A 22,952-nucleotide genomic window follows, 5' to 3' on the forward strand; every position below is an offset into this window, starting at 1 on the left:
AGGTAAATATGGTCGAGAATGAGGTATCGAGACCTCAACTTCATAAATCGAGCCATAAATATTTTTAGAAATATTTATGGAGTGTTAGTGAGGTAGTATTAAAATTAAGTCAGAAAAGTTTTACGTTTGGGTGGTTAATTAAATAAAAAGGACTAAATTGAAAAGGGTGTAAAAGTTGCTAGAACGATTAAATAGCTCAATTGTCAAATGAGGAAGGACCTAAAGTGAAAATGGTCCTAAAGGAGATATTTTGGGCGGCAATAGCTGAGAAAATCAGGAAATGGATGAAATAAGGGCAAAATTGGAAAATTGCCAAAATTGGCTAAATAAAAATGGGACTAAATTGGAATATCTAGAATTCTCTTCATTTCTCTTCATATTCATCAGCTGAAAAACAGCCATGGAGGAGGGTTCAAGCTGGTTTTCATACTCTAGCTTCATGTAAGTTTAATTCTTGCTTTCTCCTTGAAATTTTTATGTTTTTGTGACTTTTACAACTAGGTCCACTTGTTGAATTCATTAGTTTTTGATTCTATGAAAGAAATTGAAAGTTGTTATGAATATGTGCTGGAATTATATGATGATTTGGCATGGAATTGGAGCTTTAAATTATTTATATGCTGATTTTATTGAAAGAATTGAATAGAAAGTGAATGTTTGGGACCTAATTGTAAAAGAGTTTGAAGTTAAAGTTTCATATGGAAATTCTGAATTTCAATAGTTATGAAATAACTTATAATGTCTAGAAAAAGTGTTAATTGAGAAAATTATCTTAATTGAGGGGTTAATTGAGCAAGGACTGAATTGTATGAATTGTGAAATTTGGGGCAAAATGGAAATAAACATTTTGCACTAAAACTGTTTTAGACAGCAGCAGTAGTCTAACTTTGAAAAATCACTAAAAATTACATAAATCGAATTAGAGGATGAATAAAATATGAAATTAAAGCTTATTGAGTCTAGTTTCTTATAAAAGAAATTATGTAAGCAATGGAATTGTAAATCATCAGATACAATAACTTTTGTTAGACAAGGTCAGAATGATTTTGAGTTCCCCTATTCTGACTTTGGAAAATCATAAAAAATTGGATAAAAATAATTAGGGGCTTAAATTTATATGTTTAGAATCCTAAATGAGTCTATTTTCAATAGAAACAAACGAGGACATCATTTGAATCCTGTACAAGAAGATAATTAATTTTTAGTGAAGAAAGGTCGGAACTGTCAGACAGCAGAACAGGGGAGACTTCAATGAATAAACTGTATTAATTGCCCCAACCAAAAATTATGAAATTTTTATGGTAAGAAGGTATATGAGTCTAGTTTTAGAGAAAATTATCGGATCTTAATTTGGAGTTCTGTAGCTCAAGATAAAAATAATTTAGTGACTATGACACAGATGGATAGCTTGAATATTCACATAAGTAGATAATGAAAATTATGGATAATGTTACTTACAAGTATGTTGTTTATACTAAGGATGTGGATGGAGAGGAGGAGGAGGAAAAATATACATATATATGAATGACTCGTGTATAAATTGATCACATGCCGGTTATAATCGATGAGTGTTGGATTAGAAATGATATAATGTTTTATTTGGAATATTTATTATGAAATTATGATTATCGTTATAATACAAAAATTGAACTTGTGAATTTATATGGCTAAATTTTAGTGATTATTTGTTAATTTTATGAATTTTATGATGAGTTATTTCATATGTATTGATGATAAAATCGTGAATAATGTAAAAGCATGAAAATTGAATAAATGATCAAATTGAGCATTTCGATTCGATGACAAGATGAATTGAAGGAAAAGACCATGGTTGGACCATGGAAACAAGTGATAAGTGATAGCTTGGCTACACTTATCGATCAAGATAAATGAAAGTGATAAGTAATAACTTGGCTACACTTATCGATTAAAGACAAGTGAAAGTGATAAGTGATAGCTTGGCTACACTTATCGATCAATGGCAAGTGACAATCGAAAAGTGGTAGCTTCGACTACGATCGATGAAAAGTGGTAGCTTCACTACGATCGATGAAAAGTGGTAACCGGCTGCTGATCGATGAAAAGTAGTAGCTCCGGCTACCTGATCAGTGAGAAATGGTAGCACCAGCTACCTGATCAGTGAATAGTGGTAGCTTTGGCTACAAGTGACAAGCGATTTCTGTATAAGACCATGTCTGGGATATGGTATCGGTGTGATATATGCTACTGTGTAAGACCATATCTGGGATATGACATCAGTGAGATATGTGATTACGTGTAAGACCATAGCTGGGCTATGGCATCATTATGTAAAAATGTGTAAGACCATAGTTGAACTATAGCATCGAAAAAAAAACGAAATACTCAATTCCGTAAGATGTTCACTAATTTGAAGAAGTTTGGTAAGTATTACATGGAATTATGTGACATAAGGAAATACGAGTTGATGAGACATGAGCATAAAACTTGGTTGATGGATGAATTCATTTGTGATTATATATTTCCACGCCTTGAGTGTATTATCCGTATGAATTGGTATTCCAAATGGGTTAATGAGAAAACTTCTTGTATGAAATAATCTGAGTTCGAAATGAAATATCATGAAAACGTACTTGAAATACATTGGTATGTATTGTATATGCTATTTGAATTCATAAATGTGGAAAGCAAATGTATGTGGAAATATAAAATGATGATATTTGTACATGGAATTTATTGATGAATACGTACATCAAAATTTATATGATAAATTTTAGTGAACATTGAAATTGGGCTGAATAAGTGATTTGGCAATTTAAATCGTAATTGGTAGGAAGAGTTAGTGAATTGCATATTTATGAATTGTTACACGTATTTGTCTGAAATATGAGGAAGTGATGGTAATTGATACATGGAAATATGAAACTATGATATATATATATAAAAACATGGAATATGTTTAATAAATGTGTTCATTCATAATTATAGAATTATGTACCTCATGTGTGCTATTTGCATAAAGATGATATTTCAAATACTTTAGTGAATAAAGCTTAAATATGAAATAGTATGAAATCGAAACAAATTGTTATGAAAATGTATTTAAATTATCTGTAAGTGTTTCGTGCTTCTAGGTAATGCCTCGTACTCTATTCCGGCGACAGATACGGGTAGGGGGTATTACAATTATCCCATTCAACTTTAAACAACTTGCCTATCACTTTTTCTTTCGGTGTCAATTGCACCTCCCATTTTTGACTTTTCAACACCCCTTAATTGACTTTTCAACAAATAGATACCCCTACAAATACACTGAGTTCCAAACGAAGAAAAGGGTTGCTAGCTACAAGATGTATAGTGTTGAAGGTAAGGTCAAAGGGTCATTGAGGATAAGCTTTAGGTGGCCAAAAGATACGTTCACAAAAGCTGTTTATGGGTGTTGGTGATTGTAGCAATTTCTGGGCTCTTTTGTTTCTTGTTGCTCTTGTAACCAAGGTATGTGTGAAAAAGAAATTTCTATTTTAAAAGGAAGGTTTTTGATAAAATTCTTGGTGTGGACTGACTTGATGTAAGTTTGGTTAATTCTGCTTTCTTACCTGAAAAATGTATGTACAGAGTAGGTGTGTATCTTATATTGCATGAGTTACAATTTTCATACGGATCAGTTTTTGAACCCTTTTCTACTAAGCATATAAAGGAGGTTTGATCCTCTAAATGGTGCTGCGTTTACAACTTAATGCTGATATTTATCAATTGAAAGAAAGTGAAGTACAAATTAATGAGAAGTACTCAGTCATGTTTTTGTTTATGACATAGTGACCAACCACATCTTAACTAATAGCTTTATGAGCATGCTTGAACCATATATATTTGATCAGATTACCAATTTGGTTTGCTTAGATTTCAATGGAGGTAATATTAATTATTGTTGATTTGCATAATTCACTTTTGCTGTGAATTCCCCTTATTTTATTTCCTAAAACATAACATTCAAGGTAAAATAATTTAATTAGTCTTCTTAACTATTCTACAATTTAATTAGTTTCTTATTTGCAAAATCAAACACGGGTGCAGAACACTACACCAGTGCCACCTCCAGGAGCAGTTGGGGAACAAACACTAGCATTTAGGATATCAGCAGATACAGCTACTTTCTTGGACTGTAAATTCCTGGGAGCTCAAGACACTCTCTATGATCACTTGGGCAGACATTACTATAAAGATTGCTACATTGAAGGTTCAGTGGATTTCATCTTTAGAAATGGTCTCTCCCGCTTTGAAGTTAGTAACGTAATCTCTGACCTGTATTAAGCAATTAATCTTATATACATATGTTGATTTGTGGGATGTGTTTATTTCAAGGATGTCACGCGCATGCAATAGCGACGTAAACAATAGCCGTAACAGCACAAGTTGTCGAAATTTATATATAAATTCTTTCGAAATTTTTAAAATTTTAATATGAATTTTACTTACATCTTTAATTTCCTGGAAAAGTATTTTATTTTCGAGTAGATTTGAAAGTGCTGGGAAAATTTGTGCCAACAAAAGTTTGCACTTTACTGGCACTTGAGGCCAGCCCGCCAGAAAATCTTATCAGCACGTGCTTAGCCGGCGGGTAAAGAAATGCCAGTAAAATTATTATCGACCTTTTTTCTTACTTTTATTGACGCTTATAAATACTAGTAAAAATGAGTTATTTTGTAATGACATGTTTTAACATGCTCAAGCACATTTTCTTTTGCATTAACAAAAATATCAATGACAATTAAGTTAAGATTGAGTCGGCTCAATGAAATTAACTTTTAACCCCTAAAAAGTCAGCAAATTTCATTTTTTTCTCTTATTACCAAAACTTGTTTGAAACATGGGTTAAAATTGGTATATGGCACTTAAATAGTACATTCTGTTATCTTCCTCTCTTAATAATGATATGATGCGGTCGTTGAGAGCATCAAAAATATCCTATTTCCTATAAAATAATAAAAATAACAGTAAATGGGAAGTAGGGTCAAATCCTCAGGGACCGGATTGTACGAATGCTCGTTTCTTGAAATCTTGGACAATTTCTTGGCCAAGAAACTTGCGTTCCTGAAAAAATAAAAAAAATAGAATTAAGAATTTCGATTTGGAAAAATAAAAATAGTATTTAAATTAAATTGAAATTGCGAAATTAAATAAATGACGGAAATTGAGATGGAGAATATATAAAAATAATAAAGAGAGTTAAAGGAAAAGAAATTCTTATTGGTAGATTCCAGCCTCCAGTTGTCTCATTCCGCATTGGGTTCAATCTTCGGCTTTTAAATAACCCTTCTCAACTCAAGTAAGCCAGTTATAGTGGAAAAGGACGCCTACGACCACCAGCTCCAAAGATTAGACTTACGATTTTTAGGGAACTTGACTCTAGCCAGTAATCTATGCTAGATCAACACTTCTCAATAGCGAATCCCACGCCATTTTGTCTCTTTGGCTTGCCAACCTCTGAAGCAGTAAGTTAACGAACCGACTGTGTAATCCTTCCAAAACATACAAAGCGGCCGCCTTTGCATATGCTGAAAAGCTTACTTCTTAAGGGCCATGGATGGAAGCGTCAGCCCGTAGTGCGGAGAAATGATGAATACTTGGCAAGAAGGCTAAGTACGGATTCTAGGCCTCAAGAACCCTTTTTGGGGAATATTGACAACTTTCATAATGGTGGAAAAGAAAATAAATATAAAAATGAAAAAGGAGATTTTATTGAAAGAAAATATGAAGAAACAAAAGCCTAGACTTTCAGGGGGAGAGTGTTTACAAAAAAAAGATGAACACCAAATAGAGTCACTTTACCCCTATTTATAGTGCTAGGGAGATAGTCTAATTGAACTTAAATTCTAAAAAGATAAATACATTTAATTAAAGATAAATAAAGATAATTAAAATAAAATCCTAAATTTGAATAATCCTAATAATTATCTTAATATTAGTTATCCTAATATAAATAAAATGGAGTCTTATAGAATAAAATCTCTTCTTTTTGCGTTTTTAGTCCTTGTGTCTTTCACGCTCGCACTTTTGGCACAATCTTTTTCTTGTGTCGCATATCAGCCCAATGTGTCTCCAAATTCGCACTTTTGTCCCTTAATTTTGCTTTTGCCTCCAAATCAGTCCCTAAAAGATAAAAAGACATAAATAGTTCAAATTAGTAGGATCAAGCTCAGAATAAACACATGATTAATATATAAAAATACGTTATTCTAGAGCATTATCATGATATAAAAGGAAAAACCGTTACCTATCTTATTTATTTTTGGGCAAATCTATATTTTGGTATCTAAACTTGGTTTCAAGTTTCAAATTGACACTTAACATTTTTTTATCCAATTAAATACGTGAGCATGTCTTTAAAGTTCAATTTGGTACTTAAAGTTTATTTTGGTCTAATTAGATACTTGAACTGATACGAGTAACTCAGCCCAATTCAAAGGCCATAATAGAGATCGGTTTAGTTTCCCTCAAGGCCCAATTACGAGATCCAAATCCAAACAGATAAAGTCAAAACTCAACTTAGTGGTTCAAGACTTTATCACGAAAAAAATTCGAGAAGAAGAGTTGAAGTTTCAAGACAATAAATTCTGGAGTAATGATGAATTAAAAGAGACTAATTATGTTCGTGGGCCTAAACTCTCAATCTATGACGACAAGCCCATGTGGAGAATGATAACAAGCTTAAGCATTTCACTTTAAGAACCCCAATTGATCTTACAAGCTTAGACGTTTCATATTGGGTTTAAGTTTTAGGCTTAATTTTTATTATATATGAGTACAATATTTTATTTATTAGCTCTTATTATTTTATTATTATTTTATTCTGAATTTTGATAATTATTAAGTATTTTAAGTTATTTAGAATTTTATGTTAGCAAGAAAGTTTAGTTTAAAACTACTTCTTGTTTAGATTAAATTAGAGTTCTAGTATATTTAGGAGTTTTATTTAGATTTATTTATCAAGCCTATATATAGGCCTTTGCATTGCACACAAGGAACACAATTCATTATTATTCTATTTCTCTTTTGAGTTAATAAATTCTCTCTGAGTTTTTCTTTTCAAACATTTCTCTTGAGTTTCTTTTAGAAGAGTTTTAACAATCTTTTTAGATTGTGGGGATCATCTTCAAACTTTTTCTTGCCAAGGTTTTTATCTTGGAGGGGAAATTAGAGCCGCTTGAAGGGGGTTGTGGATTCTTCGTGTCTTCAAGGCTTCTTAGGACTTCTACACGCTACGTTCTATCTTTCCATTTATCTTCTTTATTCACTTCCTTAATCTTTGATTTATTATTTGTTTTTAATTATTTTATCTAACTTGGATTTAATTTCGTTTCAGGTTATGTCAAAAATCCAAATTTCTTTCCGAACGTCTAGAGCCCTAAGTCAAATCCGCGACTTTGACAAATTTTATGATCCGCTTTCGCGTTCATCCTTCTCACCCTTTATCATGAACTTAGTTTCTTAGTTCAAATTGGTATCTGCACTAGATTTTATGGTCCAAATTAGTACATACACTAAATCATTTATTTGAACTAGTTTGAACTACAAAATCAAGTTCATGTATTTGAACGTATTTAATTGGATAAAAAATAATTTAGGTACTAAATTTCAATCTATTTATTGTTCTATAAAAATGGTATTGGACAAATGGAAATTGAACACTTCCTCATCAAACTTTATAAGATACTTTTTAACGATGGCCGAAAGATAAGTTAGATTACTTTTCTCTTTCTTTTCACTATTATTCATCTTGATTAAAATAATTGTTAACTCCATGATAATAATAATTATTACGTATGGCAACCATGATCATGACCATGGTTTCTTCTATTATTAATATTACTGTGTATTATTCTATTCACTTTTGCAATGGAGTAAAACACGTGGATAACTTCTATAATTATTCATTAACTACTATTCATTATTTTGTACAACTACCAAAACGTATGAGATTTAATCAGAATATTTTTAAAAATTTTTCATGATACTATAAGAAAATATTAGATGCATGAAAAGTTAAAAAAAATTTCTCTAATAGATTATTATCAACTATCATTTGTCCACAAAATTCAATTGAAAACTTATCTTGAATATTAAAGAATTATATTCGCTCACAAATTTAAAACCTTGTAATCTTTAGTGCATCCGATTATAACAATCAACATCTTATGTTTACAAGAGCCAAGGCGGGTGTTTTTAAGACCAAGGTCTATATGGTTGTTGCACACGAGGAAGTTGATCCTGTGAATGTGCATGAGGCGATGAAGCATCCAGCTTGGCCGGAAGCTGTGAAGGAGGAATTAGATGCCCTTCTCAAGAATGGTACTTCGTCTCTGTAAGTGTTTCCGCTAAGGAGAAAGCCTATTGGATATAAATGGCTATTTAATATCAAAATGAACCCCGATGGTTCAATAGCTCGATATAAATCTAGGTTGGTGACAAAGGATACTCTCAATAGGCTATGATTATTATGAGACGTTTAGCCCAGTTGTGAGGTCTAGTACTATATGGACTGTTTCTGTTTTGGCTCTTGCGGTTGATCTCAATTTGCCATTCAGACAATTAAACATCAATAATGCATTTCTCAATAGTATTTAGCTGTCGGCAGACTCAGTTTTCAACCATGAGAGACAAAATAAAAAGAGAATATGTATATCTTTCCAACCTTATGTTAAAAGACAAAACAAAAAAAGATGCTATCTGTTGAATAAGTGGTCAATAATGATAGGCGATGATGTGACATTATTTAACCCTATAAATCCAACTCCCTCTTATAGATCTATGAATACACTCTGTTTTCCACAAGAATTTACTGCCTTTTGAACCATAAGTTAAAAAACAAATAGGGATGCTATTGCATATAGATCTCAGATTAAAGTAAGAATCCAGAAATGGATTATTTTCATTCAGTCACAGCAACATCAACTATTGCAATCATTGCTTTTCCACTACTGTTTCTTTTCTCTTTCCTATGGATCTCAAGAAGAAACACAAACTTGAAGAAAACAGCACCAGAAGCTGGTGGAGCATGGCCTATTATTGGCCATCTCCGCCTCTTAGGAGGGCCACAACCACCTCATATAAGCTTGGGTAACCTTGGGTAACCTGGCCGATAAATATGGAAGAATCTTCACCAAGTTGAGTGTGCATAGATGTTAAGTTTTAATAAAATGATCAATGAAAACAAAACAAACAAATTTTGTGTTTGAAAGCTTAAAACAGAAGCAAAATCGGATGATCAAATTGAGAGAACATGTAACACCCTCTAACCCAAACCGTCGCCGGAAGAGAGTTACGAGGTTTTACCGGACATATGAAACAACTAACAAATAATTCACAATTAATATAACATTCATAGTATAATTAAATAATTAAGTCCCTAACTCTTGTAGCCCAAAACATGTATTAAAAGTAGAACGGGACTTGCTCGAGTATTTTGGAAATTTTTTCGTAAATTATTTTTTTTTACAAAAATTTCGACAGTATTTCTGCTTATTTTTGCCTAAAACCCCTGTAAATTCAAACCGAAAACAAACCAATATCAATGTTTCAACCAAAGAATTTACATTTTAAACACTACTACATCATGCTTAATCCATTGATTTATTACTTAAATTTTAAAGTGTTAACATATAAGGAACTAATTCATATCTTTCATTTCATTTCAAAATTTAATACCAAATTTACTAATTTATAACTTTAAACTTACTTATCATCCAAAATTTCATAATTATCTAATTACAACAAGATCATTTAACCTATATATATATATACATGACTCATGTACAACCACCTAGTGTCATGGGCTAGAGTTCAAAGCCCTTGACCATCGCACCAAATGCATCCGATAGAGGTCTATTGCTTAGATGGGGATCATTTGGCCCAAGAGAGCTGGCCCGATTCAAGGAACTGTAGAAGAAGCCTGTCAAATTGAAGCTTGGTTGGCCCGATAACGAAGATATGGAAACTTAGGCAACTATGGTAACTAATCTTTAAAGATAGAGGGAATCATATCTTGTAAAGATTAGATAGGATTTGATATGGAAATATCTTGTAAATCCCTTAAATCATAGGATATGGTTAATCTCGTCCGTCGATGTAAATGTATCTTGACCGTCGGTTTTGGGGGAGCTCAAGTATAAATAGAGAGCCTCCCCTCATTTGTACTCACTCCATTCATTGTTTCATTATTCTTAGTGAATAAGAGAATAGAGAGCATTTACTCAAACACTTTGCGAGCGTCCCTTTCTGTTGTTCTTTGGTTGCTTATTTTGGCATTAAACAGCTTCCGCTATTCGAGTTGGTGCATTGGAGGAGTTCTTAAGGAATCCTCATTCGAGTAAAGGCTGACTTAGGCGAGTTTGAATGAGCGAATCGCCTAAGGTCGCATGGATTGCGAGACGAAAGGTCTAGGCCCGTGACAAGTGATATCAGAGCTATTGGTTCGAAGGCACTGTTGGGATGTCGAAAGAAGAATTCGAACAAAGGTGGGCGAGAAAGTCTTTGAGGGAGATGCTGTTGGTAGTAGAGGTACGCGTGGGTAAACTTGAGGAGTCCATGGAGGACGCAAGGGTGTCAGAAAATGCTCGTGAGGAAATGATTGAAGACATGAAGGAACAATTCAGGGACTTTGTGACCACGTGTCTCACTTCCCAAAGGGATAACGTGCAAGAGTTGCTAGATTCTCAAAGGAAGAAATTGTTAGACAGGAACAATGCTCTTGAGGCCATCTTTATGGCTTTTTTCTTACTTCTACCGACACTTATAAATACCAATAAAAATTAGTTATTTTGTAGTGACATGCTTTAACGCGCTCAAGCACATGTTCTTTTGCATTAACAAAAATATCAATGACAATTAAATTAAGATTGAGTCGACTCAATGAAATTAACTTTTAACCCCTAAAAGTCAGCAAATTTGATTTTTTTCTCCTATTACCAAAACTTGTTTGAAACATGGTTAAAATTGGTATGCGGCACTTAAATAGTACGTTTTGTTATCTTCCTCTCTCAATAATGATATAAAAGGAAAAACAGTTACCTATCTTCTTCTTTTTTGGGTAAACCTACATTTTGGTATCTAAACTTGGTTTCAAGTTTCAAATTGGGATATAATGTTTTTTTTGTCCAATTAAATAGGTGAACGTGTCTTTAAAGTTCAATTTGGTACTTAATATAACGGCCCAAATTTCAGTGATATCGGAATAGTGATTTGAGATCACTAAATCCGACATGCGAGTTTAGTTATTAGTAAGTAAAAATTAAGTGTGGTTTTAGAAATAATTTCGAATTAGAGAAATTATGAATTAAAAAGAAATTTGTAGATTAAATAAGATAAAAACGAGGTATCGAGACCTCGAATTCATAAAATGAGCCATAAATATTTTTATAAATACTTATGGAGTGTTAGTAAGTTAGTATTAAAGTTTTGTTAAGAAATTTTAAGGTTTCGGTAGTGAATTGGGTAAAAAAGACTAAATTGAATTAAGTGTAAAATTGTGAAATGTTATTAAATAGCTCTAGTAATTATTAAAAGAGGACTAAATAGGCAATTAAACACCTATTATTGGGCTGGATGGTAGGTGTGTGCTGGAAAAATAAAAATCAAGTGTGAACATGGGGCAAAATTGGAATTGGGTAAATATTAAATTGTAAAATATGTTATATTAGGTAAAAATCTAGAGTTTTCTTCATTTTTCTTCATCTTCTCCAGCAAAAACACCATTTAAGGGTTCTTTTAAGCTGGTCTCTCATATTTCTATTACATGTAAGCTCAATTCTTGATTATTTCTTGTGATTTTTGTGATTTTGAGACTTTTGCAACTAGGTCCTAATATCTAATTCAATAGTTTTTGCTTTTATGAATATTTTAGAAAGTTACCATGAGTAAGTGCTGAAAGTTTATGATGATTTATCATGAAATTAAAGTTTTAATTTCATTATATGATGATTTTATGAAGAGATTTGCATAGAAATTTATTTTAGGACCTAATTATGAAAGTTCATGGAATTAGGGTTTTGTGTTGAAGCTTGGAATGTCAAAGGCTGTGAAGTAGTTTGTAGTGTTTAGATAAAATGATATTTGAAAGGAATTAGTTTGATTGATGAGTAAATTGAATAGGGACTAAATTATAAAAATTGAAAAGTTTGGGGTAATTGTGTAAATTTGAAAATTAACGGCATAAATTGTGAAATAGAATGGAATTGAAATAGATGCTAATGGAGGAATGATTTAATAATTATAGATTAAGAAAACGAAGTGAATCGTGGAAAGGAGAAAATTCAAGAATAGTCCCTGAATTTCTACGACTTTTGCAAATTAGCCCAGATAAGTTCATATGGAAAACTTCAATGTTTGATATGAAAATATTATGATTGTTAAAGTATTTTATTGTAGATGAATATTATCAAATTGTATTAACTAATGAATAATGTGGAATTAAAAGAACAAATTAGTTGGAACAATGGTTTGAGTGCTTTCATTTTATGGCCATAATGAATTGACGGAAAAGATGTGATATATACTTCCGTATAAGACCATAGCCGGGCTATGACATCGGTACAATGTGATTTGCGTTCCCATATAAGACCATAACTAGGCTATGACATCGGTGTGATGTGATAATGTGATCCCGTATAAAACCATATCTAGGATATAGCATCGGTATGTTATGTGATCCATGTAAAACCATGGCAGGGCTATGGCTTCGGTGTGTGATGTGTGACAATGTGAAAGTCCATAGTTTACTATGGCAATGTGATAATGAAGCATTCAATCCCATTATTGTTCCCTCATTTGACAATGGAAATAAATAAGAAATGGGCCCAAAAGAATTAAGTTCGTGAATTGCATCATGAAAATTATTCAAATGAGTTTATTAATGAAGTTGTGACTTGCAGGATGAATTAGTTTAACTAATAGATATATGATTGTGTACAGTGTTCGGTAAGATTTGTGTTCTTATGCCTATGAGCTTACTAAGCTTCTATAAGCTTACTTGTGTATGTCATTTGTTTTGTAGATTGACTTATATACATACGGAGGATCGGACCTACAACAAGGACCACACTATCCAAATTTACTCTGGTAGATTTTGTTAAACAAATTTTTTATTTTTATGGCATGTATAGGATTTGATTTAGTAATGTAATTATATGAATAATTAAGTATGCAAACTATGTTGAATGTGATGTTTTGTGATTAGAAAATGAAATATACATGTTTTGGCTTGAAATAATTGATTGGTTGGATTCTATTAGTGTATAATTATATTTAGGTACAAGAAGTGGATTAAAAGAATGTTATTTGATTAAGATACATAAGTAAATGTTTTGGGCATGAATAGGGTGTGTTTATTATGTGAAAATAGCTTTAAAATAGTTAAAAATTATGTTTTCACACGGCCAAATCACATGGGCGTATGCCCAGGCCGTGTGGAAAAGTCAGAATCTGCACATGGGCAGGCCACACGGGCATGTCCCAGGCCACACGGGCATGTGCCCCTATCTTCAAAGAAAATTTTCCAAAGTTCCCGGTTTAGTCTCAAATCACTTCTAAAATATATATAGGGCCTCGTAAGCCCATATTAAGGACTTAAAGATAAATTTTGATAAGAATTGATCTGAAATGTAAAGTTTATGACTCGGTATTGTATAAATGTTAGTGTATAAGTCCAGTAATGCCTCGTAGCTCTATTCCAGTGACGGCTTAGGGTTAGGGGTTGTTACAGTTAAAGTTTATTTTGGTCTAATTAGACACTGGAACTTGGTTTCTTGGTTTAAATTGGTATATGCACTAGGTTTTATGGTCCAAGTAAATAATTTATTTGAACCAGTTTGAACTATCAAACCAAGTTCATGTACTAATTTGAACCAAAAAGTCAATTGCTCAAGTACCTAATTGGATAAAAAATAAAGTTTAGGTACCAAATTGAACCTAGAAGCCAAGTTTAGGTACCCAATTAGACAACAAAAAAACCTTAATTACCAATTTGAACCTTGAACCCAAGTTCAAGCACCAAAATATATATTTACCCTTTATTTTCAAATATCAATTAAAGATTATTTCTCAAAAAAAAAGTGGTGATACAATTTCCACTCGATTAAATTAACTTAGTCATCAATATACTCAATTTTCGGCAATAATATATATATAAATAAGGTAGAAACAACCATAAATTGAATGATAAAAATATAAGTTGATTTCATTCAATGAGTAAACAATGATGATAGTGTACCTAACCATATAGAAGGGAGCGAGCATCATAAATTCAACGAAAAAATACCTTTATTATTTGAGTAATCAATAATGATTGTACCTAACCTTATATATACACATATATGTATATAATGAAGAGAGAACCATGATAATGTCTAATCATATATATATAATAGAGAGAAAATAATATATTTAACGATAAAAAAATTGTTTTCGTTGAATGAGTAAGCAATGATGATAGTATCTAATAATATATATAGACGTATATATTAATGTATATAATAGAGAGATAACCATAATTGTATTTAACCATATATGGAGAAAGAACTATAAATTCAATTTCTCTATATGAATAATCAATAATGATTGTACATAACCATGTCTACATATATATATATGTAAGGGAAATAACCATGATAATACCTAATCATATAAATATATATATATATATATATAATGAAGAGAAAACCATAAATTAAACCATAAAAAAAAGGACTTCCCTGTACGAATAGTCAATGATCTAACCCTATATATCCAACTCCCTACTGCATGCAGATCATGGATTTAACTACTGAAGTAGCAATCAAACAATGGATTATTTCCATTCAGTCACAGCAACTTCAACTGTTGCAATCATTGCTTTTCCACTACTGTTTCTTTTCTCTTTCCTATGGATCTCAAGAGGAAACACAAACTCGAAGAAAACAGCACCAGAAGCTAGTGGAGCATGGCCTATTATTGGCCATCTCCGCCTCCTAGGAGGGCCACAACCACCTCACATAAGCTTGGCTAACATGGCTGAAAAATATGGAAGAATATTCACTATCAAGTTGGGTGTACAGAGAGCTTTGGTGGTGAGCAATTGGGAGGTTGCGAAAGAATGTCTTACCATAAACGATAAAGCGTTTGCAACTCGTCCAAACCTTGCATGCGCGGAGCTTATGGGTTACCACAAAGCCATGATTGGCTTTGCACCATATGGACCTCATTGGCGTCAAATGCGTAAGTTCACCACTATTGAGCCCCTCTCAAATCATCGCCTCAATTTGCTCAAACATGTAAGGGAATCCGAGGTGAAGGCATCACTGCAACAGCTATATCAACTATGGAACAAGAAGAAAAGTAGCAACAGTGACAAAGTATTGGTGGAGATGAAGAGATGGTTCAGAGATGTTACTCTTAACGTCATTCTAAGGATCGTTGTAGGGAAGCGAATACCGAATTCATAAGAAGGAGTTGAAACCGTGAAATGGAAGAAGTCGTTGGACGACTTATTTGAACTAAGTGGAAAGTTCATAATATCAGATGCACTGCCGTGTCTGCGTTGGACATTGGTGGAGACCTGAAGCTCATGAAGAAGGTAGCCAAAGATTTGGACCAAGTTGCGGAGGAATGGTTACGAGAGCACAAGGAAAAGAGAGCTGAAAATGTGGCAAATAGTGAGGAAGATTTCATGGGAGTGCTACTATCTGTTCTCAGTGATACAGAGGAGCATGAGGCCGATACCATCAACAAAGCCACCAGTCTCGTACGTTCATTTATTAACTGAATCTGGAAAAATATGTGAATTTGATATTGTTTATACAACGAATCAACAAAAGTAAAGATGGAGGTGCAAAATGAGAGAAAATGATAATCTTCTTTTAGAGAAGAAAATGGAAGCAAAAGGACTCCTTTGGGTTTAGGATTTCCTTTTATTATATCAGTTCGGATCTCGAGTTGAACCCCGGTTGGATCATTTTTATTTTATTATAATTATATATCAGATATTTATATTCATTTTTCACAGGAATTTCAATTTCAATCCGATATTAATAGTTTGATGGTAACTGATTTTACAGAATCTTATCTTAGCGGCGTAAGATACCTCATCGATCACAATGACATGGGCTTTGTCCTTATTACTCAACAACCTTGATGCGTTGAACAAGGTCAAACAAGAACTAGACATTCATGTTGGCAAGGATAAACTCCTACTGATTGAATCAGACACCAAAAACTTAGTGTATCTTCAATCTGTGATTAAGAAAACACTACGCCTATACCCTGCTGCTCCACTTAGTGTAACCCATGAAGCTATTGAAGACTGCTCAGTTAGTGGATACCATGTTTCAGCTGGTACTTGGCTTATTCTCAATCTTCAAAAGATACAACGTGACCCACAAATATAGGAAGATCTCTTAGAATTTCGACCAGAAAGATTTATGACTACTCATAAAGACATTGATGTAAGAGGATATGACTTTGAATTAATTCCATTTAATAGTGGTAGAAGAATGTGCCCTGGATATTTGTTTGCGCTTAAGATTTTGGAACTTACATTAGCTAATGTGCTACGTTGGTTTGAGTTTGAGACTCCTTCAGGCGAAACTGTTGATATGCGTGAATCTCCAGGACTGACAAATCCTAAAGCAACTCCATTGGAAGTTCATATAACTCCTCGCCTTCCTACTTTTGTTTACCAATCTACCAATTAATTGGTATTGTTTGTTGGATTTTAGACGTGTGTTTAATAAAGAGATCTGGAGCACCTAGCATCAGTTTGATAATTATTTTTATCCCTATATTATTTATGTTTACTTTTTTTAATGCAAGTTTACTTTGAATTTTTTCTTGTGATATTTTCTCTAATCAACATAAATTAAACTTTGTTTTCTTGGAGCATCAATGGACCATATTTATAACTTAATTAATTATTTTCTCTTAAATTGTTTTGATTTCTGTTAATTATTTATTCCGTCCCGTACTTATTTAATCCACTTGCTTGATCATCAAGTTAAATTAATTCGATAATTTTGATTTGTCTTATAAGAGAAAATTAAGATTGAGATCTCGACTAAATAAATTAAAATTAACTTTAGTAGTGCTGAAAAACGAATTGATTTGCAGCTAGGATAGGAATATACTTGAAACCCTAATCAATCCAATAGGTTTGATCATAGTGACTTCGCCCACCAACTTATCTAGCTTAGGAATATAGCTAGTGGGGGAAGAGGGATTTACTTAGCTAGATTCTAAAAGAGTGTAGTTAATACCATTAAATCCTGAGTTAGTTCCAAAATCTTAAATTTAATTGAAAAACTTCAAAAAAACTTCTTTCTAAAACTTCAAATTATACACTAATTTCTTTTATGGTAAATTACACCCATGGTCACTTTTGTTTACCTTAAGTTACATTTTAGTTACTTATGTTTGAAATGTTACGTTTTAGTCACTTATGTTATTGTGTTGTAACATTTTATTCACTGAGCTATTAATTGTCGCTAACAATGTAACGGTAAGTTGACATGACACGTTAAATCATAATTTTAAACAAAAATTTAGGGTAAATTATACAATAGATCCCCATATTTTTTCGTTTTGAGCAATTTAATTTTTTTTTTATGTTCTTTAAATTTTTTATTCTTTATTTTCCATTATCTTATATTTCTCCCTCTATTTTCTTACCTTCTCTATTTCTTTTAACATATCAAGAAGTCAAATTGACAATGAAGAAATAAGTAGGAAGTGGAGAGAGAAGCAAAAGAGAATGGAAAATAATGAACAAAAAGAGTTAAAAGAACATAAAAAATTTAAATTGCTCAAAATAAAAAAATATGGGGACCAATTGTATTATTTAATCTAATTTTTTTATTTGAAATGATGATTTAATGTGCCACATTAGCTTACCGTTATACCATTAACGACAATTAATAGCTCAGTGACTAAAATGTTACAATACGATAACATAAGTGACTAAAACGTAACATTTCAAACATAAGTGATTAAAACGTAACTTGATGCAAACAAAAGTGACCATGGGTGTAATTTACCTTTCTCTTATGATATTCATGATGGAAAAAATTATTTTCTCAAATTAATTTATGTATTATTTTAAAAATAAAAAAATCATAATATCTTAGAATTACATCAATGGATATTGATTGAGATCCAATCTCACAAGATAATTAATTAAATTAATTAGACTATAATATCCATTTATTTAGATCTAAACTAAATTAATGAAATCTATTACTCAAGAGATCCACATGATCGGATTTTTTTTAATCACAAACAAATAAATGTTTCATCATTGAATAAAAAATATATATTTTGAATAGATAACCAATAGATCTATGAATTGAATATTTTCATGGCACCAAAGCTCTGTGCACACCCAACTTGAACACGATGGCAATGACGTACTAAAACACAATATACCAGCTCCTCTCAAATTACCGACTCGAATTGCTTAAACCTGTGCGGGTATCCGAGGTGAAGACATCACTGCAACAATATACCAGCTGTGAAACAAGAAGAAAAGTAGTAACTGTGGCAAAGTAATTGTTGGTGTTAAGAACAAAGAAAGAAAGCAAAACAGACAACTAACAGTATAACGAGTCTGCTCTATATTTCATTTGTTTTCTAATTTTATAATATATACGAGTTATAATCTTGAAATTTGAAATATATTTCTTGTAAAAAAATAAAATAACCAAATATGCCAATTATTACCAAAACACATAAAAAAATTTACCAACTAAGATTGATTTTACTTAAAACAAACACGCACTCATCACTGGTAGCTTATACCAAAACAACTTCATTCTAATTGTGGATGCAGTCAGCACGCACATTCTGCCGATATACTCTGCATTTCTTCAATCCCGCCATATTGAGCAGTTTCATGTGTCCGCAAATTTGTTCTCACTTGAACAGTCTGCCATTCTTGTATCATATGAACTGTCTGCATAATGTCAGTTCACGAGACAATTCCTCAAATTCGTATTTAGACTGTTTGCCATTTGTGCGAGCTGTTGTATGGTTTACTATCTCTATCAAATGAAGTAATTGATATATGTGAAGGTATTGATATGTATGAAGATCCAAAATTCACGAATCTTAAAATAACTCCATTAAAAGTCTTCGATGAATCCAACAATTAATTGCTACTGTTTGGTGGATTTTAGATTATATTTAATAAATAATTATATAAAAGATGTTGAAAAATCGAAACCCCATTTATAAAATATCATCGTTAGCTATTGATGTGAAAATAAACTATAATATAATTTAAACAAAAGCTTAACCAAAATTGATTTACACACCAAATCAAAAATCAATTTGAATACCTCCTAAATGACAAATTTATCTTGCAATATTATCAATCACTTCAATTAATAAGAATCATATTTAAAGTAACATTTTCTAGAATTGAAAATTAATATTCGACGTTAAAAGTAATATTCACCGCTATATTTCTCACCGCCAAAATTGAAACCATTTCATTACCTTTCTCATCTGCCATCGAGAAGACTACGCAATGTGGTTTTATTAAATGAATGAAATCTATTGGTCACGAGATCCATGTGGTGGGCCTGTTTTTAATTGGACCATAAGATCGGTTTTTGTGGAAAATGAATGGAATCAACAAAATAATAGATACCTGTTTAAGTACGTTATCTCGAAATTTCAAACTAATTTTTGTTCTATAAAAAAGGTATTGGGCAAATGGAAAGTGAAAAAGAATTAATTTGTTTATATGACGAAGGATGATTGTGTTGGAAGAAAATTTGCGGAATCAGGAAAAGAAAATTACTTGAGAAGATAAGACGAGTTGCAAAAGTTTCTCGAAAATAATGCGTTAAAAATTATTATTTATTATTTGATTATTTTAAATATTTGACTGTTAGAAGCGTAATTAGCCTTAATTAAAGATATTCAAGAGATAATAATTAATTTTTGTTTTGTCGAACATCATTAATGTCATCATTATGATTGTCAAATTGGTTTCAACATTTTCTCTTCTTTTTTCTTAATGAATATTTGATAAACTTTAAAAGATGTTAAGGTGTATGAAAGACATGTGGCCAATACTTATTCATATTATATTAATAGTAAAAATTTTAGCAATTGTTGAAAGATTAATTAGACTACTTTTCTCTTTTTACTATTCTTCTTCTTTTTGGTGATTGAAATAATTGTTAACTCCATAACAATCTATGGTTAGGACCGTGGCCATGATCATGACTACTTCTATTAGTAAAATAACTATGTATTACTATGATCATGATCATAATCGTGACCTGGATTTAGTAGGATACTCAGATGCAAATTGGGGAACCGACGTGGATGATAGACAATCTACTACAGGGTTCTGTGTATTTCTTTGAGGGAATCCGGTCGCCTAGGGATCCAAAAAACAGAAGGTCATCTCTCGGTCAGCTCGGAAAGTCGAGTATCGCGCTCTTGCTCACTGCTTATTCTTGAAGTGGTTTGGCTCGAGTCTCTTCTGTCTGAGTTGCATATTTCATCTACTCGCAAAGCTACTGTTTGGTACGATAACTCTAGAGCTGTTGCTGTTTCAGCTAATCCAGTACTACATTCGAAATTCAAACAGGTTGAATTAGATCTCTTTTTTGTACGGGAAAAAATTGCTGCTGGACGGTTGACAGTAGGACATGTTCCTGCTCAAGAGCAAATAGCAGATGTGTTCACTAAGCCTTTTTCATCTCCTTTGTCAAGGTTCAGGTCATGTCTCAAGGTTGTAGTGACCAATTTTGGCCCGGGCCCGCTAAAGAAATCCCAAACCTATATAATAAATAAATAAATAAATACAATTATAGCAGTCCCTTAAATATTTAAAGTCCAATTACATAGCATAAGCCCAATAGCATGACCTCATTACTAATACTTTAGTCCCATTACAAAAAAACCAATAGCCTTACAGCCCAAATATGAACACCCTAAGTGGCCCAGAAATTTTAGAACCTTAAGGTTTCTTCCCATGCGCCGCAACCAGCAGCCCCAGCATCCTCCTGGCACCACGTACCCTCCCGTACACACCCCAGCACCACCCCGTACACCTCGCGCCAATGGCCAACGCACAGCCCCGTACTCGTACCTGCAAAGGAGAACAGACAAAAGCAGCAAAGACGAAAAAAGAAGAATTGTATTTCATTTTTTACTTATTTTTTTTACATTCGGCTATAAAAGCCTATTGATTTTTTATTGTAAAGTTTTTTTTGGGGAGGGACACACAAATACAAACACAGACAGCAAATCAATAAGAAAGCAATAGAACAAGAAGGTGATCTTTTCGAACGCCTTGTGCTTTTTTTTCTTTTTCGCATCTGTTTCATATTTCTTTCACTTTCACATGTTTCTGTATAATAAAATAAAAGAGGGAGAGTGAAACTTTACCTTTGCATACGAGCCATTGAAGACCTTGTCTCCTTCGCTGAAATCAAAGTCGGAGATGGGATTTCGGGGCTTAAATCGATGAGTTCCATGCCGGATCGAATGAAGGAGCAAAAAGGGGGTGGTCACCGAAGGTCGTCATTCATCGTCGCAGTGATGAAATGATGGCCGAACGGCGCAGAACCTTTGGGTTCCCCCCTTTCTCCGTTGCTTTGATTGAAATGCCTAGGGTTTTCAGAGGCCTTGTCCTCTTTTATTCGGTGATGTGAAACGGTGCCGTTTAAGGCATGATCTGTAGCCTTAAAATGACACCGTCTAGAGAGCCTGACCCGACCCGTCCCCAGGTGCCCCGAGGACCCGCACTTTTGCGCGGTGAGGGCTATTTACGGGCTTGGTCCCTTCCTTTTAGCTCCAATTTCAAATCAATCAATGTTCGCATTTTTTTTCTTTTTTAAATTTCACCCATAATTTGCATGTGTTTGCGATCAAGTCCGCGTTTTAATGCTGCATTGTAAGGACTGGAATATTTCCAGTTTAGATCCTCCTGCATTATCGCGCCTCGCGCATAGGTCCCCTTTTTATTTGCTCCATTTTCTTAATTTTTCCCTCTTGTTTTAGCTTAATTTCGATTAAATCCTTTAGTTCGTAGCCCTTTTGTGTGTTCTTAATTAATTATTTTTAATTTTAAGTCATGGTTATTCCATTGTTGTAAACTGCTCTCTTTTAGCAATCCTAGTATCATGTTTTGTACATTTTAAACATTGGTTTCATCTATATTATTATATATACATATATATATTATAATAATGTTAATCTACTTTTATGCATAATGGCTTTGGACTCTATAAATATATCATTGCATTTCAACATTTTTTTTATTTCAAACATGCTTTATATGTGTTTCACATTGGATTTAAACTATTTTGTATCCATGGATATTAGTGCATGTTTTTGATTCATATAAGTTATTGAGTATGTATATAAATTATCTATAAGGGTAAACTACAAAAATAGTTACTTTTATTTGCCTCATGTTACATTTTAGTCACTTATGTTTGAAATGTTACGTTTTTGTCACTTATGTTATTATTTTGTTACAAAGTGATCACTCTTCCGTTAAGTTCTCCCTAACGGTAATCCTACGTGGCAGTCCAACTAGATATTACTGAATCTGCTAATACATACTTCATCCGGATGAAGTATGTATTAGCAGATCACTAATATGATTATATATATATATATATATATATATATATATATATATTTACGCATGTATCACATTACAAAAACAAAATTTTAAATACTTATACCTAATAAAACATGTATCTCATTACAATAATAGTATTTTTCCAAATAACATATTGTTTTATAATTTTATTTCTTATTTAATATTTTAATTTAATTTTAATAATGCATACTTTATCCGGATGAAGTATGCATTAGCAGATTCAGTAATATCTAGTTGGACAGCCACGTAGGATTACCGTTAAGGAGATAACAAAACTTAACGGAAGAGTGATCACTTCATAACAAAATAATAACATAGGTGA

General features: G+C 32.4%; 2 protein-coding genes across 2 annotated transcripts; both read left to right on the forward strand.

Moving 5' to 3' along the window:
* The first annotated feature begins 14,813 nt into the window (after positions 1-14,813).
* Positions 14,814-16,500, forward strand: LOC108481810 (cytochrome P450 82A3-like). Its single transcript, XM_053030064.1, has 2 exons — positions 14,814-15,751; positions 16,065-16,500. The coding sequence occupies exon 1, from the start codon at positions 14,814-14,816 to the stop codon at positions 15,450-15,452; it is 639 nt and encodes a 212-aa protein (XP_052886024.1). The 3' UTR covers positions 15,453-15,751; positions 16,065-16,500.
* Positions 15,575-16,700, forward strand: LOC128279314 (cytochrome P450 CYP82J17-like). Its single transcript, XM_053029403.1, has 3 exons — positions 15,575-15,751; positions 16,155-16,341; positions 16,459-16,700. Exons 1-3 carry the CDS (start codon positions 15,575-15,577, stop codon positions 16,698-16,700), a joined length of 606 nt encoding a protein of 201 aa, XP_052885363.1.
* Positions 16,701-22,952: the final 6,252 nt, after the last annotated feature.

Source organism: Gossypium arboreum, chromosome 6, assembly GCF_025698485.1.
Source record: "Gossypium arboreum isolate Shixiya-1 chromosome 6, ASM2569848v2, whole genome shotgun sequence".
Taxonomy (NCBI): Eukaryota; Viridiplantae; Streptophyta; class Magnoliopsida; order Malvales; family Malvaceae; genus Gossypium; species Gossypium arboreum.